General features: G+C 41.1%; 1 protein-coding gene across 3 annotated transcripts; it reads right to left on the bottom strand.

The window, feature by feature from the left end:
* Window positions 1-1,651: 1,651 nt before the first annotated feature.
* On the bottom strand, window positions 1,652-6,989 carry LOC115776181 (LIM domain transcription factor LMO4-B). 3 transcript variants are annotated; one of them, XM_030723766.1, is made up of 6 exons: window positions 6,972-6,989; window positions 6,594-6,711; window positions 5,587-5,888; window positions 5,400-5,496; window positions 4,971-5,129; window positions 1,652-2,888 (listed from the first exon to the last, which is right to left on the bottom strand). In XM_030723766.1, exons 3-6 carry the CDS (start codon window positions 5,799-5,801, stop codon window positions 2,880-2,882), a joined length of 480 nt encoding a protein of 159 aa, XP_030579626.1. In that variant the 5' UTR covers window positions 5,802-5,888; window positions 6,594-6,711; window positions 6,972-6,989; the 3' UTR covers window positions 1,652-2,879. The 3 variants fall into 3 exon arrangements, with proteins under 3 accessions (XP_030579626.1, XP_030579625.1, XP_030579627.1); XM_030723765.1 differs by lacking the exon at window positions 6,972-6,989 and adding an exon at window positions 6,804-6,944; XM_030723767.1 differs by lacking the exon at window positions 6,972-6,989 and having other exon boundaries at window positions 5,587-5,825; window positions 6,594-6,944.
* Window positions 6,990-22,242: the final 15,253 nt, after the last annotated feature.

Genomic DNA, 22,242 nt, shown 5'->3' with positions numbered 1-22,242 from the left:
TTCACTGTGTATCCATAATCTCATTTCAGTACTGTTTAATACCAGTTAAAATACAAAGAAATGACATGACAAGTATTTTAGATCACTGATTTGGTTTAAAAATTTAAAATTAGCACATGAAGAGTTAATCTAATTACCGCACCTTTTCTGAGAGAAATCCTCAGCCAGGAATTAATGTACTTTACATATATGGTTTGTTTGGAATATATAGAGCAAGAGTAACGTTAGGCATCATAGCAGAACAGTTAGAAACTCCAACTTCATCAGCATGACACAGAAGTGAAATTCAGCCTGTAATGACGATGATGCTGACCAGAAATCTCTGCATAGAGCATGCTGCACTGTCATTTAAAGGATCAGTTTTTCTTTTTTCATTTATATACAATAACATTCAAATGTTTGGACACACTCACCCATTCATATGAATGAGTAATAAATCCAGAATTAAATCCAGAATCAAATTTAAAATCCTTCTTCTCACATACAAAGTCTTGAATAATCAGATCCCATCTTATTTTAAAGATCCCATAGTACCATATCACCCCAATAGAGCACTTCTCTCTCATTTTTATACCCCTGTGCGTGCAGGGGGTCCTTCAGCTCACACTTTGGGTCATATCTGGTGACGAACTGCACACTGGTCTGTCACAGATATGTGAAAGCCAATGCCAGCAAGTTGTCACCACGCTGCCCCCCCCCACCCCCCCCCCCCCCCACCCCACCCCCAAGACACACACACACACACACACACACACACACACACACACATACACAGAAAGAGCTTCTGGCTGATGGACTGGTGAATCAGCATTGGGGGGGGGGGGGGCATTTTGGATCTATCACAAGAGTATCTGGGCAAGGAGGAGGCATCTCCTGTCCTCCTCATCATAAGCATGTAAAAATATCTTGGCATCTTCTTGAGTTTTCACACAGTGTGAGGTGGAGGAGCTTAAGCAATTACACTCATCTGCATGTGTTAATATGATTAATTAGCAGGAATAAACACTTTCCTATGACACAAGCTACATGGTGAGCCACACACCTGCAAAAGCTCTGATAAAAGACAACGCCTCATGGCAAAGTGCCTTTTCATAAGACCCGCTAATTGGCATCTGAAAACGTTCCGGCTAATTAGCAAAAGGCAGATGAGGCTTGATTAGTTTGAATGCAAAGTGTAACTTGTGGTGTGGTGGGACTCGGGAATGTGCCAAGGTTTTATTTCTTCACCATCACGATACAAAGATAATTGTAATTGTGATCATTTGCATACGTTAATGAATTTGCGTGACGCTTCTTGATCAGACGTGGAATAAATAATTGATGCAGTATCAGCACCTAGCATGACAAGTGGGACATTTTGAAATAACTAAGCGCATTAAGGTGCAAGTTTGATGGCTGCCATGCTCCCAGGCAAGGTGTGAAAGTAGAGCAGATGCTATCTTGTGCTTCCTGCACGCTGCGCACTCCGCTGCTATCACACCAAGATTAACTCCCAACTACCAACTGTATGCTAAGACTTTAAAGTTTTTACATCACATTAAAAAGGCATCCTGAGTTAGACCAAATTAGATGCAGCTCAAGGAAATACATTTCAAAAGCCATGCAGAGTGGCAGAGAACAAAGAGCAGGGACAGGAAACAAACCAGGCTGTGTGGGGGCTTTAATTAGAACATGATAAACAGTAAATACATCAGATTGTTTCAAATGCCCAGGATATAGAAGGGGCTACATCCCCTTTAATTAGCCTGCTTTCAGATTAAGCTTTATAAGAGGCAGGCAGCCACTGAGCCAGTCAGCCTTGGGATATGCCCCAAGTTCAGCCTCCCAGGAGCTCCAGGCAGCACAGATACAGGGATCATGTTTAATTGCTTCTGTAAATGGTCAGAGCTCAAGCCCCCTAATTCCATTCCTCAGGGTAATCAGGCATGTTTTCACCATACAGGGTGAAAGAGAGTGAGAGAGCACCAGCAACATCAACCATGCTAGGTACCATGCAACACAATGCCACTAATGCGGCTAACGGGCTTCACAGTGACCTCAGCTCACTTTGTGACATGTTACAGGAAAATTGTTTTAATAGGATTTTTCTTTTCAATGCCACACCCCCACCACCACCACTACCACTGAAGAGGCATCTGATATAGAAATAAAAATGTACAGAAGAAAAACAAAACTCTCACTTGATCCTTTCACTTCTTCTTTGTGCAGGTCACAAGACAAATCAATATGTGACAAAACAGTGACAGGTTTTAGTTTTCCTGTAAGAGCTTTAAAAAGTTTCTGGCGCAGACTTTTTATCTCATTTAAGGGCTTTCACATGACTGAACATTTTCTGATTTTTGTCATCCATCAATTTTATCTCCAGTCCTCAGTGTCAGATCTCCAGATTAATATATATATATATGAGAGAGAGCGAGAGAGAGATCGGGAGTTTATTTAAAAAAAAAAAAAAAAAAAACACTGATGCTCTGAGGAAATAATGCCACATGGCATAAAGCAAAACTGTGACAATGATTTTACAGCAGTCAGTCAAACATTCACTCAAGCAGCTTTTGTTCTCTCTTCCAGTTGGTGCTATTTTCTTCCAGCTTTTCCTTTTGTCCTGTAGGAGCCTTATATCGGTGCAACTCCTGAGTCTTTGCACGGACCACTTTAACATTGACCACAACATAAACAGGACTTTGTAAGCAGTACAGAGAGTCTCTCTGATATGATGAGCCATGGGATATCTTGAGCGAGAAACTGTGTCCTCTCTAGGGGCAAGAGAAGCAGGTGGGTGGTGATAAGAATCCACAACAACAACGGCAATAGTATCAAGAGAGAAGGACGAGTGAAGCTTGGGAAGGGAAGGCAAGCCCAACACATGGCACTTTTACCACTCAGCATACCTGCAGACAAAAAACAGAGGGGGGTCACAACATAAGCTTCAGGTTCAGTTGTATGCCATTATAGCTGAGTGAATATAAAGTACTGCATAAGTTTGTTTTTTATTCAAGTGGTCTCTTCATCTTCAAACTTAGACACACCCACACATACAACAAAATAAAATCTATTGCATAAACCCATAATATGATACTTGTTCAAATTATAGTTTTAAAGAGCAGTGTGACATCAGCAGCTTGGAAAAGTAAGGAGATTTACGGGACTGTTCCCATGTTGCATTTTTTACAAAAATCAGCTTGAGATTAGATGCATTTATTTCTGTTAGAAACTCACCTTTTTCATTTCAATGTAGCAATATTACACTATGTTAAGAAATTACAAGTAAAAATTCTGTATTTAAACTAATATTTAACTAAGCAATAATATATAACTTAATGTTCTATGCAAAGTAGTGCTGATGTCCAAGTAACCCAAACTATAGTTATCAAAATATGTGTTTTTTTTACTTTTGAAACTTGTTCTTCCAAGTATTTACAATCAGGAGACAAAAAATAAACATTCTAACATACATCAAGAATAATTTCACTTTTTTGCCCAGAAAAGCTCCTGTCCTTGCTTTTCTCCAAAACACAAAATAAGGGTTATCACTAATGAAGACTCACACTTCACAGGCTTAATGCTAAATTATTGCACCTGAAATGTTACATCAGGTCAAAGTGGAATTCATTTCAAATCATTTCAAAATCTAGAAGTTCTCTCTCATTTTAAAAGTTGCTGATAACATGTACATGGAAGTGATGGCAGGATGTTGCTGAGCAGAAAAAAAATAGCACAAAATGATAGCTACCCAAGGTAGGACTATACCGATAACCAAATATTGACAACAACTATGATATTTAAAACTGAAATATTGATATGATAAATAATAACTGTGAGGACATATCATCATTGTTCTTTCTGTAAAGGTATAGTTACAGACTTTATCATCATCTTTCAATATTTTCAGTTTAAAAAAATGTTTTTAAAAAAGGCAAACTGTAAATGGTTTAAATGATTTTAACAAAATATTATTGTTATTATGCTTTTGTATGTGGACTGTGGTAAAATCGCTTATTTTGATTTTTTTTTGTTGTTGTTTTTTGTTTTTGTTTTGGTCTGAGTGTTTTAGAATACAAGCTCCAGCTGGTTTTGGATAAGCAGTGAAGAAGATGGGCCGATGGATGTAGTGGAGGAGAAATTCAAGTTAGCATTACCCAAGTACAGTCTTTGAGTAAGAATATTTGTTACTTTACGCTACTTCCTTCAACATGTACATAACAGTCATAAATATTTTTCCGATTCTTGCAATCCGTCAGCGTGTATAGACTTTACATTTAACACTTTTAAAAACCTTTAATATCACATTAAATTTCAGACCAAACCTGATGTGGAAATGTTCGTAAACACACACCATACCTATTACCAGCTTACCATATGAAAATAGCTTTAAGGCATTTAGTGAAAAGTTTTTAAAAGCTATAAAAAGAATTCGATAAATGTTATTACTTTTTTACTGTTTTTCTGTTTTTAAACCTTCAGCTGTTCAACTAATGTGTGTATTATTTTCACTATTATGGCTGGCTATGTTATACTAGTTGTATGTGAACAAGGTTAATCCTACTAATTCCAGTTTGTTCCAAAAATAGCACAGCCTTAACGGTACGGTCATAATGTGTGATGTAAATGTACAGAGGGGTCAAAACAGTAATGGAAAGTCTCATGATAACATGACTAAAAAAATAAGACCCTTCCAAACTGAGGTCAATACAATTCAGTCATTTTTAGGGCTCTTTTTTTTTTTATTAATACTATATTTGTGTTTAAGACAGGGTCCACTGTTCCTGCCTGCAATGACAGATAACAGTGTAAACATTATTGGGTGCATTGTATGAATGTAAGATGTTCTGCATTTACACTGTAGTCAGTTTGCCAACTTTTTTTCGTCATTTTAGTAACATCCTGCTGAGGTCATCGTCTCAAAGGGGCAGGGAATAGTTGTTTTGTTTGTTATTCCAGCCTAGTGATGTGATATACTCTGCTTTATTCACCTTCTGGTCTGTCAGCACAGAGCTGTTCTGGAGTGGCGGCAGGTGGCTGTTGAGCAAGGTAGCACCCGGTCTGTCATGCTCACAGAAGATCGTACCGTTGATGTAATGGAAGCGATCGCCAGGCATTAGTCTGTTCCTACAGGTGGCACAGCTAAAACACTGCAGAGGAGTGGGGAAGAAAAAATATCAGGTCAGACATGGCATGACATCAGCTTATATTAGCCTCAAAAATGGAAAGATGCAAAGACAACTGATGATGAATGGAAGATACTTAAAAATAAAACCCTTCAACTTTGAAACTCTGTTGTAAAAGCAACTAAGTATATGAGAGTAAATTCCTTTTCTCTCTTGTCCCCTTCAATTCCCAGATGATTCTGTCAAACAAGCAGCAGGAGATGAAGCACAGTGAAGTGTGAGCTGGGGATTTACCTTTAGGTGGTAAACATTTCCCTGTGCCCTCATCACCATTTCGTTGGCTGGGATGGACTGGCTACAGGCGCTGCACGCCCCGCTATGCCCGAACAGTCTGCAAGCACAAAACACAGATTGATTCATGTGTACAGCTTCAGAAATCTAAAAATCTTTTCTTCTTTTCCCTCCTTCGTTTCCCTCGCACCTGATGTAGTCGCTCCGACAAAGAATCATGCCCCCTTTGCTGTAGCAGGTGGTACCAATGTCCCCCAGCTGAGCTTGGCAGCAAGAGCATTTGAGGCAGCGTGTGTGCCAGTAGCGCTCCATGGAAAAGAGCAGAAAGCGGTCAGCAATCTTCCCCCCACATCCTGCACACAACCTGGGGCCCGGAGGTATGCCTGAAACTTGGCTGTTTACCATGATGATGAGGGCCCTCAGAGGTTCCTGAATACACAGGGTGGATGTTGGATGACTGAGACAGGTATAATAAAGTAAAGTTTGCTCACCCTGTGAAGATATCACAAAAACAACAAAAATACATTAATTTACTATTAAGTTTCTGGAATAGATGTTTTTAAATAATAATAATTACTGTTATTATTTCTTAGAGTAAACCCGTTTTTATATTTATGGTTACACACACAAAACCATTTCATTTGCTCTGACAAGCCTATGTAAGGTTTCAGCATGACTGCAACTGCCTGATAACATGATCTAACAGGCTGACCCCAACAGAACATACTCATCTATACATGAGAAAATCACTACCATATTTTGAGCCATACTTCTTTGTACACTGCAAGTAGCGCATATACTGTAAAAAAAAAAAAATATATATATATATAGTGTAGGTTTGTGTTCGAAAGCTCTGTAGCGTCAAAAGAGAGCTTAGTATTGATCTGACAAGTAGACCAGGAGGTGGAACGGATTTACAAGTATAACGGTATGTCAACCGTGTGTGAGCACGCGTGCGCGTGTGTGCGTAAGGGGTGGGGAAAGTCACCAAATGGGACTTTTGGAAGAGTTCCAGTAATTAGTCTATGAAGCTTTCAAAAAGTAATTTTCTTTCGCTGTTTATTTATTTTAGGTATAAATGCTTAGAGTCGCTGAAATGCTGTTTAAGCACGCGAGCTGCTAGCTTTTAAAGCAGAGCTGTGCTCAGAAATGCGCGCGCGGACGGGAAACAAGAGGGGGAAAAAAGAGATGCGTTACCTTGCAAAAGCTTTTCCTCCCGACGAGAGAACTTTTTGAATCTAGGAAAAAAAATTAATCTCTGCACGCTCAGAGCTGTGAACCCGCATTTAAGCTTCAGATGTTCCGGGGTCCATATCTTTCCAGAGAAAAACAAACAAACAAAAAAGGATTAGCCACAGATTAAAGCCCGGGACGGTAATAGTTGAGCAAACTCTCCCTGATGTCCACCTCCGCGGATGAATAACTAGATTTAAGCCTAAGGACGAGACATGACGCAGCTCTTCTTCCTCTGCTCTCTGTCACAGCTGTCTTTCTATCAACAAGCGCTCCTCTCCTTCTAACGCTTTTGACAGCGATTCTATTCATCAAATTGCGTAAGGGGGCTATTTAAATTACCAAGAGGGGACGCAGCAGACGAGAGGCACGTAGCAGCCAGTAGGAGAACAGGGGGCGTGTCCACAGTCAAAATGATTTATGAGCGTGTAAGGGCTTATTAATATGCACATTCCTTGTGCTCCTTACAGGGTTTCACCAAGAGTGTGCATACTGACGTGGAAACAGCTATAAATCTAATTATGGAAGGTTATTTTATACTACCTAGAAATGTTCAACATTGTTTCATTATACAGACTTTTCTTTAAAAGGCAGTGAATGGCTAATTTTAAATTACTTTAATCAAAGAAGATTGTGATTTAGAGTGCAGATTCTGCACAAGAAATGATTTTAACAGCATGATTTCAGATGAAACCTTATATCTAGCCCAACATATGAATGTGTTTGCAAATGAATCAATATTTTCATAATTTTTCACAAATCTTACTTCAAATAATAATTTGTTTAAAGAATCATACTTTTCAAAATTGGAATTATGAGCTATGATTTTAAAGTGTCATATTGCTTAAGTAACACTAAATAATAGACTTAAGTCTTTGACTTTATTTTAAAAGCCATAATTCAGACTTCATTGTTATATACACTAACTGATCAATTTGTTCCTGTTTAACTACTTGTTAATGCAAATATCTAATCAGTCAATCACATGGCAGCTACACAATGCATTTAGGCATTAGACAACCTGTTGGAGTTCAAAATGAGCACAAGAAGGAGGAAGACAGGTGATGTAAGAGACTCTGAATGTGGCATGTTTGTTGGTGTCAGACAGGCTGGTCCAAGTCTTTCAGAAACTGCTGATCTACTGTGATTTTCCCCACATAGCCATCTCTAGTTTTTTCAGAGAATGATCAGAAAAAGGGAAAATATTTAGTGTGCAGCAATTCCCTGGGCAAAAATGCCTTGTTGATGCCAGAGGTCACATGGGAATGGCCAGACTGCTTTGACCTGTATGCAGAAAAACATCTCTGAATATCTCTGAACACATAAAACCTTGAAGTAGATGGGCTAGAGTGGCAGAAGACTACACAGAGTGTCACTTGGTTGAGCTAACAAGAAACAGAGGCTACGCACAGGTTCAAAAAAATGGAGCAATGAAAGATTGTTAGACCACTGCCTGGTCTGATGAGTCTTAATTTTTCTACTGTGACATTCAGATGGCTAGGGAGAGGGAAGCTTGGGCTTCTCTGCTTAGGCTTCTGCCCCCGCGACCCGGCCCCGGATAAGCGGAAGAAAATGGATGGATGGATGGATGGACATTCAGATGGCTAGATTTGGTAGGGTCACACTGAACCACTGATACAATGGTTCAGGGTGGTGGTGGTGGTGTAATGGTGTGGGGGATATTTTCTGGGCACACTTTGGGCACAACTGATCATCATTTAAATGCCTACCTGAATATTGTTGCTGACTATGTCCATCCCTTTATGACCACATCTTGGGAGTGCCTGTGGCTCAGCAGGTAGATTGGGTTGTCTACCAATCAGAAGGTTGGTGGTTTGCTTCCTGGCTCCTCAAGTCTGCATGTCGAAGTATACCCAGTGTTACTTGGGCAAGATACTGAACCCTGATGCATTGGAGTGTGTTTGAATGTCAGTTTAGGTATATGAAAAAGTGCTTGTACACTTTTCTGTGATTGGGTCAATTATATTTGTAGTGAAAAGCAATTGGAGTGCTCAGTTAGAGTAGAAAAGCACCAGACCATCTGTCATGTTCTGATAGGGGCTTATCCTGCTGGAGCAACCATGTCACAAATCTCAAATAATCTCAAACTGGTTTTGTGAAGGTGACAGTGAGTTCACTGTGCTCAAGCGGTTGCCACAGTCACCAGATCTCAATCCAGTGGGGATGAGTTGGAACGGGAGATTAGCATCATGGATGTGTAGCTGATAAACCTACAGCAAATGCATGTGCATGAGGCTGTCATGTCAGTATGGACTAAAATCTCAGGAATATTTCCAGCTCCTTGTTGAATCTGTGTAATGAAGAATTAAGGTAGCTGTTAAGGTAAAATGGGGTCCAACCAGAAAGGTGTAACTAAGTGTGTCCAGTGAATGTATGTGTCTACACATCGGTTTCCTATTTCGCAGCCATAGTTTGTTTATTTTTGAAATATGGGTATTGAATGGTCCAATAGTGAAACATAATTGCATACAGTGATGAAAGGTAGTGTATGGGAGATGATTAGTACATGCCACCCATTTACAGGAAGCCCAGAGAAGCACTGCTGAACTTGTGACATTTATTGGACATCATGGGGGTGTACTTCATGCTGAATTCCAGTAGAGGACAGCATCCTATAACACTAGGTAACAAATTTCCACTTTTGTTAAAACTATGTTTTTCTAGTACTGAAAAAAAATATATTCAAAATATATTCAAAAAAAAAAAAAAATATATATATATATATATATATATATATATATATATATATATATATATATATATATATATATATATATATATATATATATTTTTTTTTTTTTTTTTTTTTTTTTTTTGAAATATATATATATATATATATATATATATTTGATCCCAAAATTTTGCTTTTGTGGTTTGGACAGTGGTGTTACAAATTTATCATTTCCCCATAGAATGCCAATTACTAGTAGTTTTTTTCAAGCTGTTTTTTCTTCAAAAATTGCTTATAAAATTGGTAAAAATGTTCAATCAAAAGAAAAATATAATAATGGGCATTTTCTTTTGTTTTACAATAGAGTTAGAAAATAAACTTGCTTGTTATGTAATGTAATGTTGTGAGATACTAGTGAGTTTGGACTTTTCATAAATGAGCTTGAAGACATACAGTAATGGAATGAATTTATTTTTCAGAATTTTTTTCAATAATATGCAAATAAAGGTACATATAAAATATATAGGTTCTACTGAACTTATTCAATTTAGAAGATGGAGTTAAATGTTGCCATTTAGGGTATGATGCTAATGATATCACTTGATTTAATTTTTGTTTGCCTGAATTCAGACAGGTTACGGTTCTATGCTGTAATGCCAGTGCTGACACAGGTTACACTGCTCTGGTGACAGTCACAAAACTGTGTCCAAGTTGTTTTGGCGAAGTGTTGCACTTCCTCATTATAGCCACTGGAGAGCAGTGAACACTCAATCAGCGTAAACAATTTCAGAAAGAAACAAGCAGTCAGTTGCTCAGCATATTTAAGTTATTTTGTCAATTATTTTAAATAGAATTAATAATAATTAAAAAAAAACATATTTTTCAAACTGCTATAGTTTATGGAATGATTAAAAACTGAATTCTCTGTTTCCATTAAGACAGGCAGTGATGGACACGTGCCCTCTCTGAGGTGTACCACACCACTCACCCAGTGACAGTTGGGTTCGTCTCAACACATGAGCGAAGCAGGTAAAAGCAACCAAGCAAGGAATGTAAGAAAACACATCAGATGATCTGACTTGAAAAAGAAAAAGTAAAATAATGACATTGTAACAAACATGTATCGTAAAAAATGAGGAAACATTTAGGAGGCCAGACTGACCAGTATTGCCATTTAATTTCTTTTCAGTGTGTCTAAAATGATATAGAGCTGTCCAAAAGGCCTGATGTGCCATTCTATTCCATGCAATGGCTTGAGTTTGTTTCCTGTTGTTTTCTCAGCTGAGAAGCCTTTAAGATGTATAACAGTGATTTCTGGTTCTGATTTCTTTTTCCCACTGGTACTTGTAGCACTGTTCTCATGTCTATAAATGATAATGAATTCATGTTTTAACTTTTATGTAGAGCTACTTTCAGTCTGGGGGCAGCATGGTGGTCAGCACTGTTGCCTCACAGCAAGAAGGTCCTGGGTTTGAATCCACCTTTGCCTGGACCTTTCGTATGGAGTTTACATGTTCTCCCCAGTTTCCTCCCACAGTCCAAAGACATGCAGTTAGTGGGGTTAAGTTAATTGGTGACTCTAAATTGCCCATAGGTGCGGACATGAGTGTAAATGGTCGTGTGTCTTTCTGTGTTAGCCCTGCGACAGGCTGGCGACCTGTCCAGGGTGTACCCGGCCTCTTGTCCTAAGATAGCTGGGATAGGCTCCAGCCCTGAAAAGGTTAAGCAGAAGAAAATTGATACATTCAGTCTGCTAATGCATAGAAGTTAGTACGGTTGATACTAGTACAGTAACACAGACTAGAAGCCTTGAAGAATTCCTACCCACAAACACAAGGATGAATCTTAGAGATATTCATGGTGCCAAAAGATCATTCCTACTAAGTTATTGGTGAACTATATAGGGTCAGTTTGGTTCCCATCCACCCCTTTTTCAGCATGTGATTACACTTGCGCAACATAGTGCACCTAAACCTTTGTTGACACTCAGCAATCAGCTGATTATGCTGCACGAATGTATAACCCTAGTTTGGGTTGTTGTGTTTAAAGATTTGGCCATGTGGTCTGATGTAGTAGCATGCTATGTAATAAGGTGATACACCATTGGCTGTTCCACAATGTCATTTTCTGCTTGAACCAATCAGCGACGGCCTGTTGGACAAAATGGCAATCTAAAATTGATTCTGCGGATAAAAAAAATATATTTTTGGCCTATCTCAGCTGAAAAAAAGACATCCTCATTTCTTGCAACAAGAAGCATATCACTATTGTCCATGACCATGTAAAATTTGATTGGGATATGATCCAGATATGTAAATATATGACACAATTTTTGACTCTCTATCAATCCATTATTATCGCTCACCCGACAAATTGCACATTTTCTCTTTATAAGAGATAACGTTTTTACAAAAAATGAAAATGACCATAAAATTAAAGTTATTTTAGGTCAGCTTTTTTAACCTTGTAAAATTATATTGTTAAAACAAAACCCAACCATTACCTAGACAGGTCAATGCATGGTTATCTGGAGGTTTTTAAGAGGTTACCTTTCTTTCTTTTGCCACCCTCATTATTCTACTCTTTTTATGACCACATACTTAGGAAATTAGCACCAGCACTACGAGTCCTTTAGGTCCCATATAACACATAAATTTGTATTAGTAGCATCAGAATGATCATAAGTATAACTATAGTAGCAATTTTGGAAGCAGTATCATATAATATGTTACAGTGTTTCCTTGACTGTTACCTCTTAATCTAAACAGTTGATTTCAGTTCCATAAAAGATGTTGCTGTGACATTCTTATAACAGAATGAGTCTGGTTCCACACACTCTTTTTCAACACAACAAACTTATAACACCTTATATGCATACATACATTATTATCCCTCATTGTCCTGAAAATAAACCACTTCATCACATCCTTTTTCAGAGTGCATAGTGGGGTGGGTAGCAGTGGAAACAGGGGTTTTCTCTGCTGTGTTCAAGAGTGGTAGGCTGAGCCAACTTCCATCACTCTCTGAGGCCCCTGTTTATTTCCAAAATATTTCCTGTTCCTCTGTCAAGGCCATGCTAAAAGTCACAGCTCTCTGCGAGGCTGAACAACACCTGTAACTTCCAGTCTGGGTTTCCACCCAATATAAACCACTGTTGAGCATCACAGCATGGCAGGCTGCCAAGCTGTCACATTTATGAAGCCCCCTCATTGTGCTGTGGGGAAGCACCTCCGTGTCATGTAAGTTTTGTGGCCCAAAAATGATTCTAAATTCACTGAAATTCATTCTAAATAAAGACTTGATATCTCATTAGTACACATGTGCTGGAGAGTCACATAGCATTCTGTGGGTGAGGGTAATGGTAGGAATCCATGATTATCAGCAGGAGTTTGTATAGTTGGGGTCAAAGGTACAGGTATACTATCTGAGGTGTATGCGGACACGTTTTTAGGCGACCTGTTATTCTACTACTAGTAACTTAAGCTAACCTGAGTATTTAAAAGCCTCTTCTTGATACACTGACATAACTTACCGACTGTCTTTAAACCACTTTGAAAAGCTTTTTTCTCATCCTAAGAACTTTAGATACCTGTCAAATGATAGCAAATGAATGATTCAAATGAACAGTCGCAATCGAGCACGTTCTCAAATGCACGCGCTGGAGTGCCTTTTGTGTGTGTGTGTGTGTGTGTGTGTGTGTGTATGTGTGTGTGTGTGGTGGTAGGGCGATAGGAGGAGGGGAGGGAACACAGGGGCGCCTAATCAGCGCTGTGCCTACGTTATTGATCATATCATATGCATATCAAATACAGAAAATGAAATACAACCCCCCCCCCCCCATGCAGCGCTCCTATTGCATATAGTGCATACCCACTTTTTGCGCCACTGGTTGGGGTATGGTGGTAGAATTGTGTTTTCTGGTGAGAAATTATGACATTTTGAGAAACCACATAGGCCTAATACGGTTGGCTATCACTGACATGGAAAAGATGTTGGTCATAATCACAAATCTGTATGGATAGTTTGTGTTGTTGTAAAACACCTTTCTGTAAAAAATAGGGATGTCACAGTCAGGGCTGGGAAGTAACAAAGTACAAATACTTCATTACTGTTTGTGTGTAATTGGTCAACAGAGTTTCTGCTAAAGGTTCAGCTGTTCAGCTCCCAGGAAGAGAAAAGAGTACGTTATTTTCACTCGTAGATGGAGACAGATGTAAGCAGGGGTGAAAGTAAGCCTGGAAGAGGGGGAGCGACTGCTGTAAAGCCGAACCAGTCACGGCTGCACTTTGGGTCAGAATAGATCCACTAGAAATAAGCAGTCTAAAACACGACTTAATCAGTTAATAAATAGAATTTTTTTTCTCACTTCAAATTGTTTCTTAACTGTTTGTGCTATGCTGGAGCCTCAATTCTCTAGCTTCTCTCCCCTAGGAGCTGTTAACTGGCCACCACGCACTTTATATGGCAGCCTAGACCATCCCATCTCATTCGGCCAATCATGTAACTGGCCATACCAAAATCACCTGAAATATCTACGACACCCTCTGGTTATTATTGGCTCTGGAAAATCGATTTCTTAACATGATTGGCCAAATGAAGTGTCAGTCAAAGTTCGAGGGTCTGGCCTGCCATATAAAAGGCACTGCACTTTACATAGCTTAGTTCCATCAGAAGTAATGACAAATCACAGGCTAGTTCGGCCTTCCCAGGTTTAGAGCAAATTTGTGCAACTGTGCGTTTGTTTGGATGTTTTCCTAACTTGTCCCTGCCTTTCACAAAATGAAATAAATTCTGATTGGATGTCATCCCCGCCAAGCATTTTCATCTCATTTTCATTAGTTGACGAAAGTGTCATCATTTTTATCCTTTTAGGTAATTTTTATTTAGTTATCATCTCGTTTTCATCATGAAAAAAAGCATCATTGACAAAAACTATGATGAAAATATTTCATCGACGAAATTAACACTGGTTAATTTTGACAGCAAATTTTGATTTAGTTTTAGTCTTTTGACGAAAATGTAATTTAGGTTTAATCATAATTTAGTCATCTGAATAGTTTTAGTCTAGTTTTAGTCGACGAAATTATAAGAATATAGTCGACTAAATCTACAGTCGATTTAGTCGACTAAAATATAAAGGGTGTAAAATGTAAATGCTTTTTCTTCAGTTCCCTTGAATTGGTCATTAAAAACACTTACACAAAATTAAACATTTTTTAAAAAGTTATGGAATATTACAAAATATCACAAAATTAACTCAGTTCTGATTGGATGTTTTCCTAACTTGTCCCCGCCCTTTCACAAAATTAAATCAGTTCTGATTGGATGTTTTCCTGACTTGTCCCCGCCCTTTCACAAAATTAAATAAGTTCTGATTGGATTTCGTTCCCGCCAAGCATTTTCATCTCGTTTTCATTCGTTGATGAAAGTATCAATTAATTTTGTTATCGTTTTTATCATTTTAGGTAGTTTTTATTTAGTTATTGTCTCATTATTGTCATATTGTCAACGAAAACTGTGACGTAAATATTTTGTCAACAAAATTAACACTGCCTCCACGTAATGGCTATACACTTTCCAGCAACGCATAGAGCCAATTCCAGACACTTCTGTTGAGATTTTCTTAAAGAAAGTTCACCTGTGGACTTTTTCTATAAATGGACCCCTACAAGTATTTCTAACAAAATGGCTAACCCTGTTTCAGTTCATCTGATTATAACTTATTTGGGTCCAAAATACAGCCCTATCTCCTTTAAGCAACCTGGAGAAACTGCTTCATGAAGGGAACTTGCCTCATTTTAATTCAAAGACGTATTCTGTCTTAATGTGTGCTGCTTTAAAGCCAGCACTCCCATCTCTTCCTTGTTTTGGAAGAGATGGGGGACCGACTTCCATGTAACAATTGATTCACAACTATGTGAATTTATTTATCAATTATGTCAAAAATGTGTAAATGAAAACATTAATAGTAGATACAGGTTGACCCATTACAACTTCCTCCATCAAACCTATATTACGCCACAAAAAATACATAAATGCAAACCAGCGTTATCTCATCTATATTTTAGATGTGGCATTGAAGAGGGTTCAGTCCTGCATAGCACATGGAATTGCATAAAGGTAAGCACATTCTGGCAGGACTTTTCTGATATTGTGTCAAAACTTATAGGGCTTTCATTTCCATCTGATCCCCAAATATGTTTATTAGGAGACTTTACAAATCTGGGAACACAATTGACATCATGTAGACTCATATATACAGTTTTTGTCATAGTACCGGCAAGAATCTAAAACTTTAATTTAAAAGAATTTCAGAGAAACAGGACGGGAGACACGACTGCTATAATGGGCTAGTTACACTAGAGTTTGTGATGTACTTCAGTTTCCAAACAATACTGCTTGGGCATTTCCGGTATGTTTGTTTATCTCTTGTTAGCAATTTTCACTGGTAATTCAGCATGAGTGTATGCAGAAAAGTATACCCTGAACCTTGCTATGTTCCAATGGCTTTAATATTACGTAAATGAGTGAACACCTTTCCTCTTTTTAATGGGGTGTTTAGCCCTCTTACATTCCAGCTGACAAATGTAAGTCCACCCCCACTGTATTTACTCAATTTTCCAGACATAGGTGATCTGCTTTAAAAGAAATAGACATCGGGAAACAAAAAAGAAAAGGTCCATTAAAAACATGGTGGCAGATGTGCTTAAAGAGAAGGAACTGTAATCTAAACACACAACACTTGCGGGGGAGAACTAACCCACAAACCAAAACTTCATACCCCATTCTACAAGTCACAACTAAACATAGGAGCCACAGAAGGGTCCAAGTTAGCATAACTGCTCTGCTTCCTACGGTTGAGATCCACCAGATTGGAACAAATAACCTTAATGCTTAAAGCAAACTAAGTTATTTAATAAAGAAATTGACCTCACCCATTACAAAAGACAGATAAAATTCAGCCATATGGTGTAGTCTAACCCGTTTCAGTCTAACCCGATCTGCTGGAAAGCCATGCACTTCTTGATAGTTGCTGATGTTAAATCAGGAAAGATGAACACCGGGTGCCCCTCGTACCTCAAAGGTAAAGTATACTTTTTAAGTGGAATAAATATTTTTATTTTCTTTATTAACAGAGATTCTGTTAATAAAGTTGTAATCAAAAATCATATGGTCACATGGTGAATAAATACCAAGCTGTCAAATCCATGACCCCCAACAGATGGTTTATTACACCTGGGCCAGAAGTGCAATACCTGCAATAAAAGTAACTCCTTTATAGAAAAAATGTAAAATTTGTCACAATTGTAATGCAGAACAGCATCACTAATGTTACATATATATATATATATATATATATATATATATATATATATAGCTCTCATATACACTGCAAAGCACAGTGGATATGCTGACAAATGAAATTCATATTTTGTACACACAATTAAAATAACTAAGTTAAACTGAAATAAAAGAATAATAAGCATATAAAAACATAAATAAATAATATTATATAATTATAATTATTATAATTATAATTATATTGTATATAAGAATATATTGTATATTCAGAAGACCCTTATGAGGGAAAAACAAGGGAACAGTTTACCCTGCCCGGGATAGGGTTACCGGGGCCCCACCCTGGAGCCAGGCCTGGGGAGGGAGCTCGAGGGAGAGCGTCTGGTGGCCAGGCATTAGCCCGTGGTGCTTGGCCGGGCGCAGCCCGAAGAGGTTACATGGGCCCGCCCTCCTGCAGGCCCACCACCCGCAGGAGGTGTCGTAGGGGTCGGGTGCAATGTGTGTCGGGCGGTGGCCGAGGGTGGAGGCCCTGGCGGACCGATCCCCGGCTATCGAAACTGGCTGTTGGGACATGGAATGTCACCTCTCTGGTGGGGAAGGAGCCTGAGCTAGTGCGTGAGGTTGAGAGATACCAGCTAGACATAGTTGGGCTCACCTCAACGCATGGCCTGGGCTCTGGAACCAGTCTCCTGGAGAAGGGCTGGACTCTGTTCCAGTCTGGAGTTGCCCTCGGTGAGAGGCGGCGAGCTGGGGTGGGTATTCTTGTATCCCCCCGGCTTGCTGCCTGTACGTCGGAGTTTTCACCGGTGGACGAGAGGGTAGTTTCCCTGCGCCTTCGGGCTGGGGAACGGGTCCTGACTGTTGTTTGCGCTTATGCGCCGAATGACAGTTCAGGGTACCCACCCTTTTTGGAGTTGCTGGGTGGGGTGCTGGAGAGTGCTCCATCTGGTGACTCCATAGTCTTGCTGGGAGACTTCAACGCTCACGTGGGCAATGACAGTGAGACCTGGAGGGGCGTGATTGGGAGGAACGGCCTGCCCGATCTGAACCCGAATGGTGTTTTGTTATTGGACTTCTGTGCAAACCACAGTTTGTCCATAACAAACACCGTGTTTGAACACAAGGATGTCCATAAGTGCACATGGCACCAGGACACCCTAGGTCGCAGGTCGATGATCGATTTTGTAATCGTATCATCAGATCTGCGGCCGTATGTTCTGGACACTCGGGTGAAGAGAGGAGCTGAGCTGTCAACTGATCACCACCTGGTGGTGAGTTGGATCAGGTGGCGGGGGAAGATGCTGGACAGACCTGGCACACCTAAACGTATTGTGAGGGTGCGCTGGGAACGCCTGGCAGAAGCCCCAGTCCGGGAGATCTTCAACTCCCACCTCCGGCAGAACTTCGACAGCATTCCGAGGGAGGCTGAGGACATTGAGTCCGAATGGACCATGTTCCGCACCTCCATTGTTGAGGCGGCTGCTCAGAGCTGTGGCTGCAAGGTGGTTGGTGCCTGTCGTGGTGGTAACCCCCGAACCAGATGGTGGTCACCGGAGGTGAAGGGAGCCATCAAGCTGAAGAAAGAGTCCTATCGGGCTTGGTTAGCCTGTGGGACTCCGGAGGCAGCTGACAGGTATCGACAGGCCAAGCGGAATGCAGCTCGGGTAGTGGCCAAAGCAAAAACTCGGGTGTGGGAGGAGTTCGGTGAGGCTATGGAAAAAGACTTTCGGACGGCATCGAAGCGATTCTGGCAAACCGTCAGGCGACTCAGGAGGGGAAAGCAGTGCTTCACTCACACTGTTTATAGTGCGGGGGGGGTGCTGCTGACTTCAACTGAGGCTATAGTCGGACGGTGGAAGGAATACATCGAGGACCTTCTGAATCCCACTGACACGCCTTCTGTAGTGGAAGCAGAGTCTGGGGATGAGGGGGATGACTTGACCATCACTGGGGGTGAGGTCACTGAGGTAGTTAAACAACTCCTTGGTGGCAGAGCCCCTGGGGTGGACGAGATTCGCCCTGAGTTCCTGAAGGCTCTGGATGTTGTAGGGCTGTCTTGGTTGACACGCCTCTGCAACATCGCGTGGAGATCTGGGGCAGTGCCATTGGATTGGCAGACCGGGGTGGTGGTCCCCATCTTTAAGAAGGGAGACCGGAGGGTGTGCTCCAACTTTCGGGGGATCACACTCCTCAGCCTCCCCGGTAAGGTCTATGCCAGGGTGCTGGAAAGGAGGGTGCGTCCGTTAGTCGAACCTCGGATTCAGGAGGAACAATGCGGTTTTCGTCCTGGTCGTGGAACGCTGGACCAGCTCTTTATCCTCTCAAGGATATTCGAGTGTGCGTGGGAGTTTGCCCAACCAGTCTACATGTGCTTTGTGGACTTGGAGAAGGCATTCGACCGTGTTCCTCGGGGTGTTCTTTGGGAGGTTCTGCGGGAGTATGGGGTGTCTGGCCCATTGTTGCGGGCCATTCAGTCCTTGTACAACCACAGTGAGAGCTTGGTCCGTATAGCCGGTAATAAGTCGGATTTGTTTCCTGTGGGTGTTGGACTCCGTCAGGGCTGCCCTTTGTCACCGATTCTGTTCATAATTTTTATGGACAGAATTTCTAGGCGTAGCCAGGTGGCGGAAGGCTTCTTCCTTGGTGGCCTCAGAGTCACATCTCTGCTTTTTGCAGATGATGCGGTTCTGTTGGCTTCATCACGGGGGGGCCTCCAGCTCGCAGTGGAACGGTTCGCAGCCGAGTGTGAAGCGGCTGGCATGAGAATCAGCACCTCTAAGTCTGAGGCCATGGTCCTCAGCCGGAAAAGGGTGGAGTGCCATCTCCGGCTCAGGAACGAGTTCTTGCCTCAAGTGGAGGAGTTTAAGTATCTCGGGGTCTTGTTCACGAGTGATGGGAGAAGGGAACGGGAGATCGACAGGCGGATCGGGGCTGCTTCTGCAGTGATGCGGACGCTGCACCGGTCCGTCGTGGTGAAGAGGGAGCTTAGCGTAAAAGCGAGGCTCTCGATTTACCGGTCGATCTACGTTCCTACCCTCACCTATGGTCACGAGCTTTGGGTAGTGACCGAAAGAATAAGATCGCGAATACAAGCGGCAGAAATGAATTTCCTTCGAAGGGTGGCTGGCCTCTCCCTTAGAGATAAGGTGAGGAGTGCGGCCATCCGGGAGGGGCTCGGAGTAGAGCCGCTGCTCCTCCACATCGAAAGGAGCCAGTTGAGGTGGCTCGGGCATCTGATTAGGATGCCTCCTGGCCGCCTCCTGGGTGAGGTGTTCCGGGCATGTCCCACCGGGAGGAGGCCCCGTGGTAGACCCAGGACACGCTGGAGAGATTGTGTATCTCGGCTGGCCTGGGAACGCCTTGGGGTCCCTCCGGATGGGCTGGAGGAGGTGGCTGGGGAGAGGGAAGCTTGGGCTTCTCTGCTTAGGCTTCTGCCCCCGCGACCCGGCCCCGGATAAGCGGAAGAAAATGGATGGATGGATGGATGGATGTATATAAGAAAAAGTATTGCAGGTGTTCAGGTCCACTTTGAGAGATGTATGTGTGTAGAGTGAGAAATGTAGTAGTTCACTGTAATGTTTGTGCTAAACATCCAATTAGAGCATTGTGTAAGAACATGAGGCTCCAGCTGTGCAGCTTTGTGGTTAGAGTAAAACAATAATGATGCACGGTTAAGTGTCCCAGTATTGTACCACAATACTGCAAGGTTAAAGTGACCGTTTAACTCTTTTGGAAAGTAAACATGTCAAAATCTAGCACTTAGTACTTTCCTAGCACTTAGTTAAGTGGGCGGAAAACTACCACAGCTTCTGATCTCTAGCTTTGGGAAATTTTTTGGTTCATCAATAAAACCACAAGGCAGGCAGGAGGAAGCAGGAGGTTACGTTTTTGCTTGTCAAGCATAAGCTTACAATTCAGACAATATGTTGACTGTTCATTCCAAATGAGGTTTGGCCTTATGAATGAATTAGTTGAGATATTTGTGGATTGCAGTGGCATTTTTTTTTTTTTTACAGACAATAGTGGCCCCAATGGAGGGAACCCTGGATACTTCATTGATTTGATATTTGGTGCAGATGCTCATGGTTCCCAGGATGGGAACAAGGATCTCTGACTTTTAACATTAGTTTGGTTTTAGGAACAACAAACTAATAAATAAGGAAGACATGAAACTGAGGAACACACAGCATGTGGGTTGAGGAAGAACACAATACAGAACTGAGGAAAACTGTGGGCTTAAATATGCACACACACACACACAGACACACACAGTAATTAGGGAGAGCGGACAAAGCTGGGGAAAACAAGACACACGTGAACAGGATCAAGATAGCAAGACAAGGGGAAGCAAAAGGGAACATAAAGCACATGAGACATAAAACTAACAAAATAAAACAAGAAGTAACCAAACAGTAGGCAAACAAACCATTAGTTGGGTTAGGGTGTTGTTTGTTTGCTTGTTTATTTGTTTTACATTTCCTCTAGAACTACTGTTTAACTTTGCAAAAATATTTTAACAGATACGGATGGAATGTCATGATGTTTGGTAAAGATATCCATAACTCCCAGATTTTGGTGAAGGCCTGACTCCAGTGCCAACAACAAGTCACTTTTCCAGTAAAACGCCTCACCCTCTACTTGTTTTATTAGCACACATTCTGAAAAAGACATTAGGGTCATCAGGAGATGAAGTCTTTCAAGATTCTGAGCCTTTTTTTCACACTTTTGTCATATGTCAATGAATCATAACAAATGTGGTGACCACCTGACACTTCTCCTCACACCACCATCAGGTTGGCATTCCCATTACCCCCAGCTTTACTGAGTTTTATGCAAATAAAAAATTGAGGTAGTGAATCTAGTAAATATTATTATTTTTAATAATTACAATGCATTCATTTTCAGCCACTTCTCTGAGCCCAGATTGTGGTGGCAGCACTCTAAGCAGAGATGCCCAGCAACCTCCTCCAGCCCTTCTGAGGGGACCCCAAGGAGTTCCTAAGGCAGTTGAGAGACAGAGTTTCCAAAGTGTCCAGGGTCTCTCATTTATGAGACAGCCAGCCAGGACACATTCTGGTCAGATGTCCAAACTAACTCAACTCTTTTGGATGTGGAGGAGTAGCAGATCTAGTCTGAACCACTCCAAAATGGCAAGCGCCTCACGCTATCGCAATATCAAAGAGAGCCCAGGCACCTCATTTTTCAGTCTCTACCATCGTAGGTGATGGTGGGAATGTAACTCAACCAGGACATCAACAACTTTGATTTCATGCTCAGCTCTCTGTTCTTCAAAACAGAGAGCTGTACAGCATTCACAGACAAGGCACCAGTCCATCAGCCAATTTCCTGTTCCCGTCTTCCCTTACTTTTGAAAAACCCCCTGCTGTTCAAACCTGTTTGAAAGGGGCAGTCAGTCAGAAGAAAGTTTGCTTTAAGGGTGGATGATCCTAAAGCAAGAGGAGCAAGAATAAGTTAGCCTTGAGTTTTCCACAACACCAATGAGGTAATTAAAAGCAGCTTAAATCATATTGTTTTCTTCTGTATTGTGGACAGCTCACCCAGCCATCAGTGGTTTCTTTGTATAACATCTGCTAAAACTTTTGATGACCATAAAGACACATC

Source organism: Archocentrus centrarchus, unplaced genomic scaffold, assembly GCF_007364275.1.
Source record: "Archocentrus centrarchus isolate MPI-CPG fArcCen1 unplaced genomic scaffold, fArcCen1 scaffold_27_ctg1, whole genome shotgun sequence".
Taxonomy (NCBI): domain Eukaryota; kingdom Metazoa; phylum Chordata; class Actinopteri; order Cichliformes; family Cichlidae; genus Archocentrus; species Archocentrus centrarchus.
Note: the sequence above shows the minus strand (reverse complement) of the source record. Positions and strands in the feature narration are given on the sequence as shown.

What these genes read in the sequence shown, in the direction of transcription:
- LOC115776181 (XM_030723766.1), bottom strand. Translation starts at nt 5,801, where the DNA reads ATGGTAAACAGCCAAGTTTCAGGCATACCTCCGGGCCCCAGGTTGTGT. An exon ending in TGTCGGAGCGACTACATCAG is followed by an intron (nt 5,497 to 5,586) that starts GTGCGAGGGAAA and finishes TTGTGCTTGCAG; the next exon opens with ACTGTTCGGGCATAGCGGGG. An exon ending in GAAATGTTTACCACCTAAAG is followed by an intron (nt 5,130 to 5,399) that starts GTAAATCCCCAG and finishes ACTCCTCTGCAG; the next exon opens with TGTTTTAGCTGTGCCACCTG.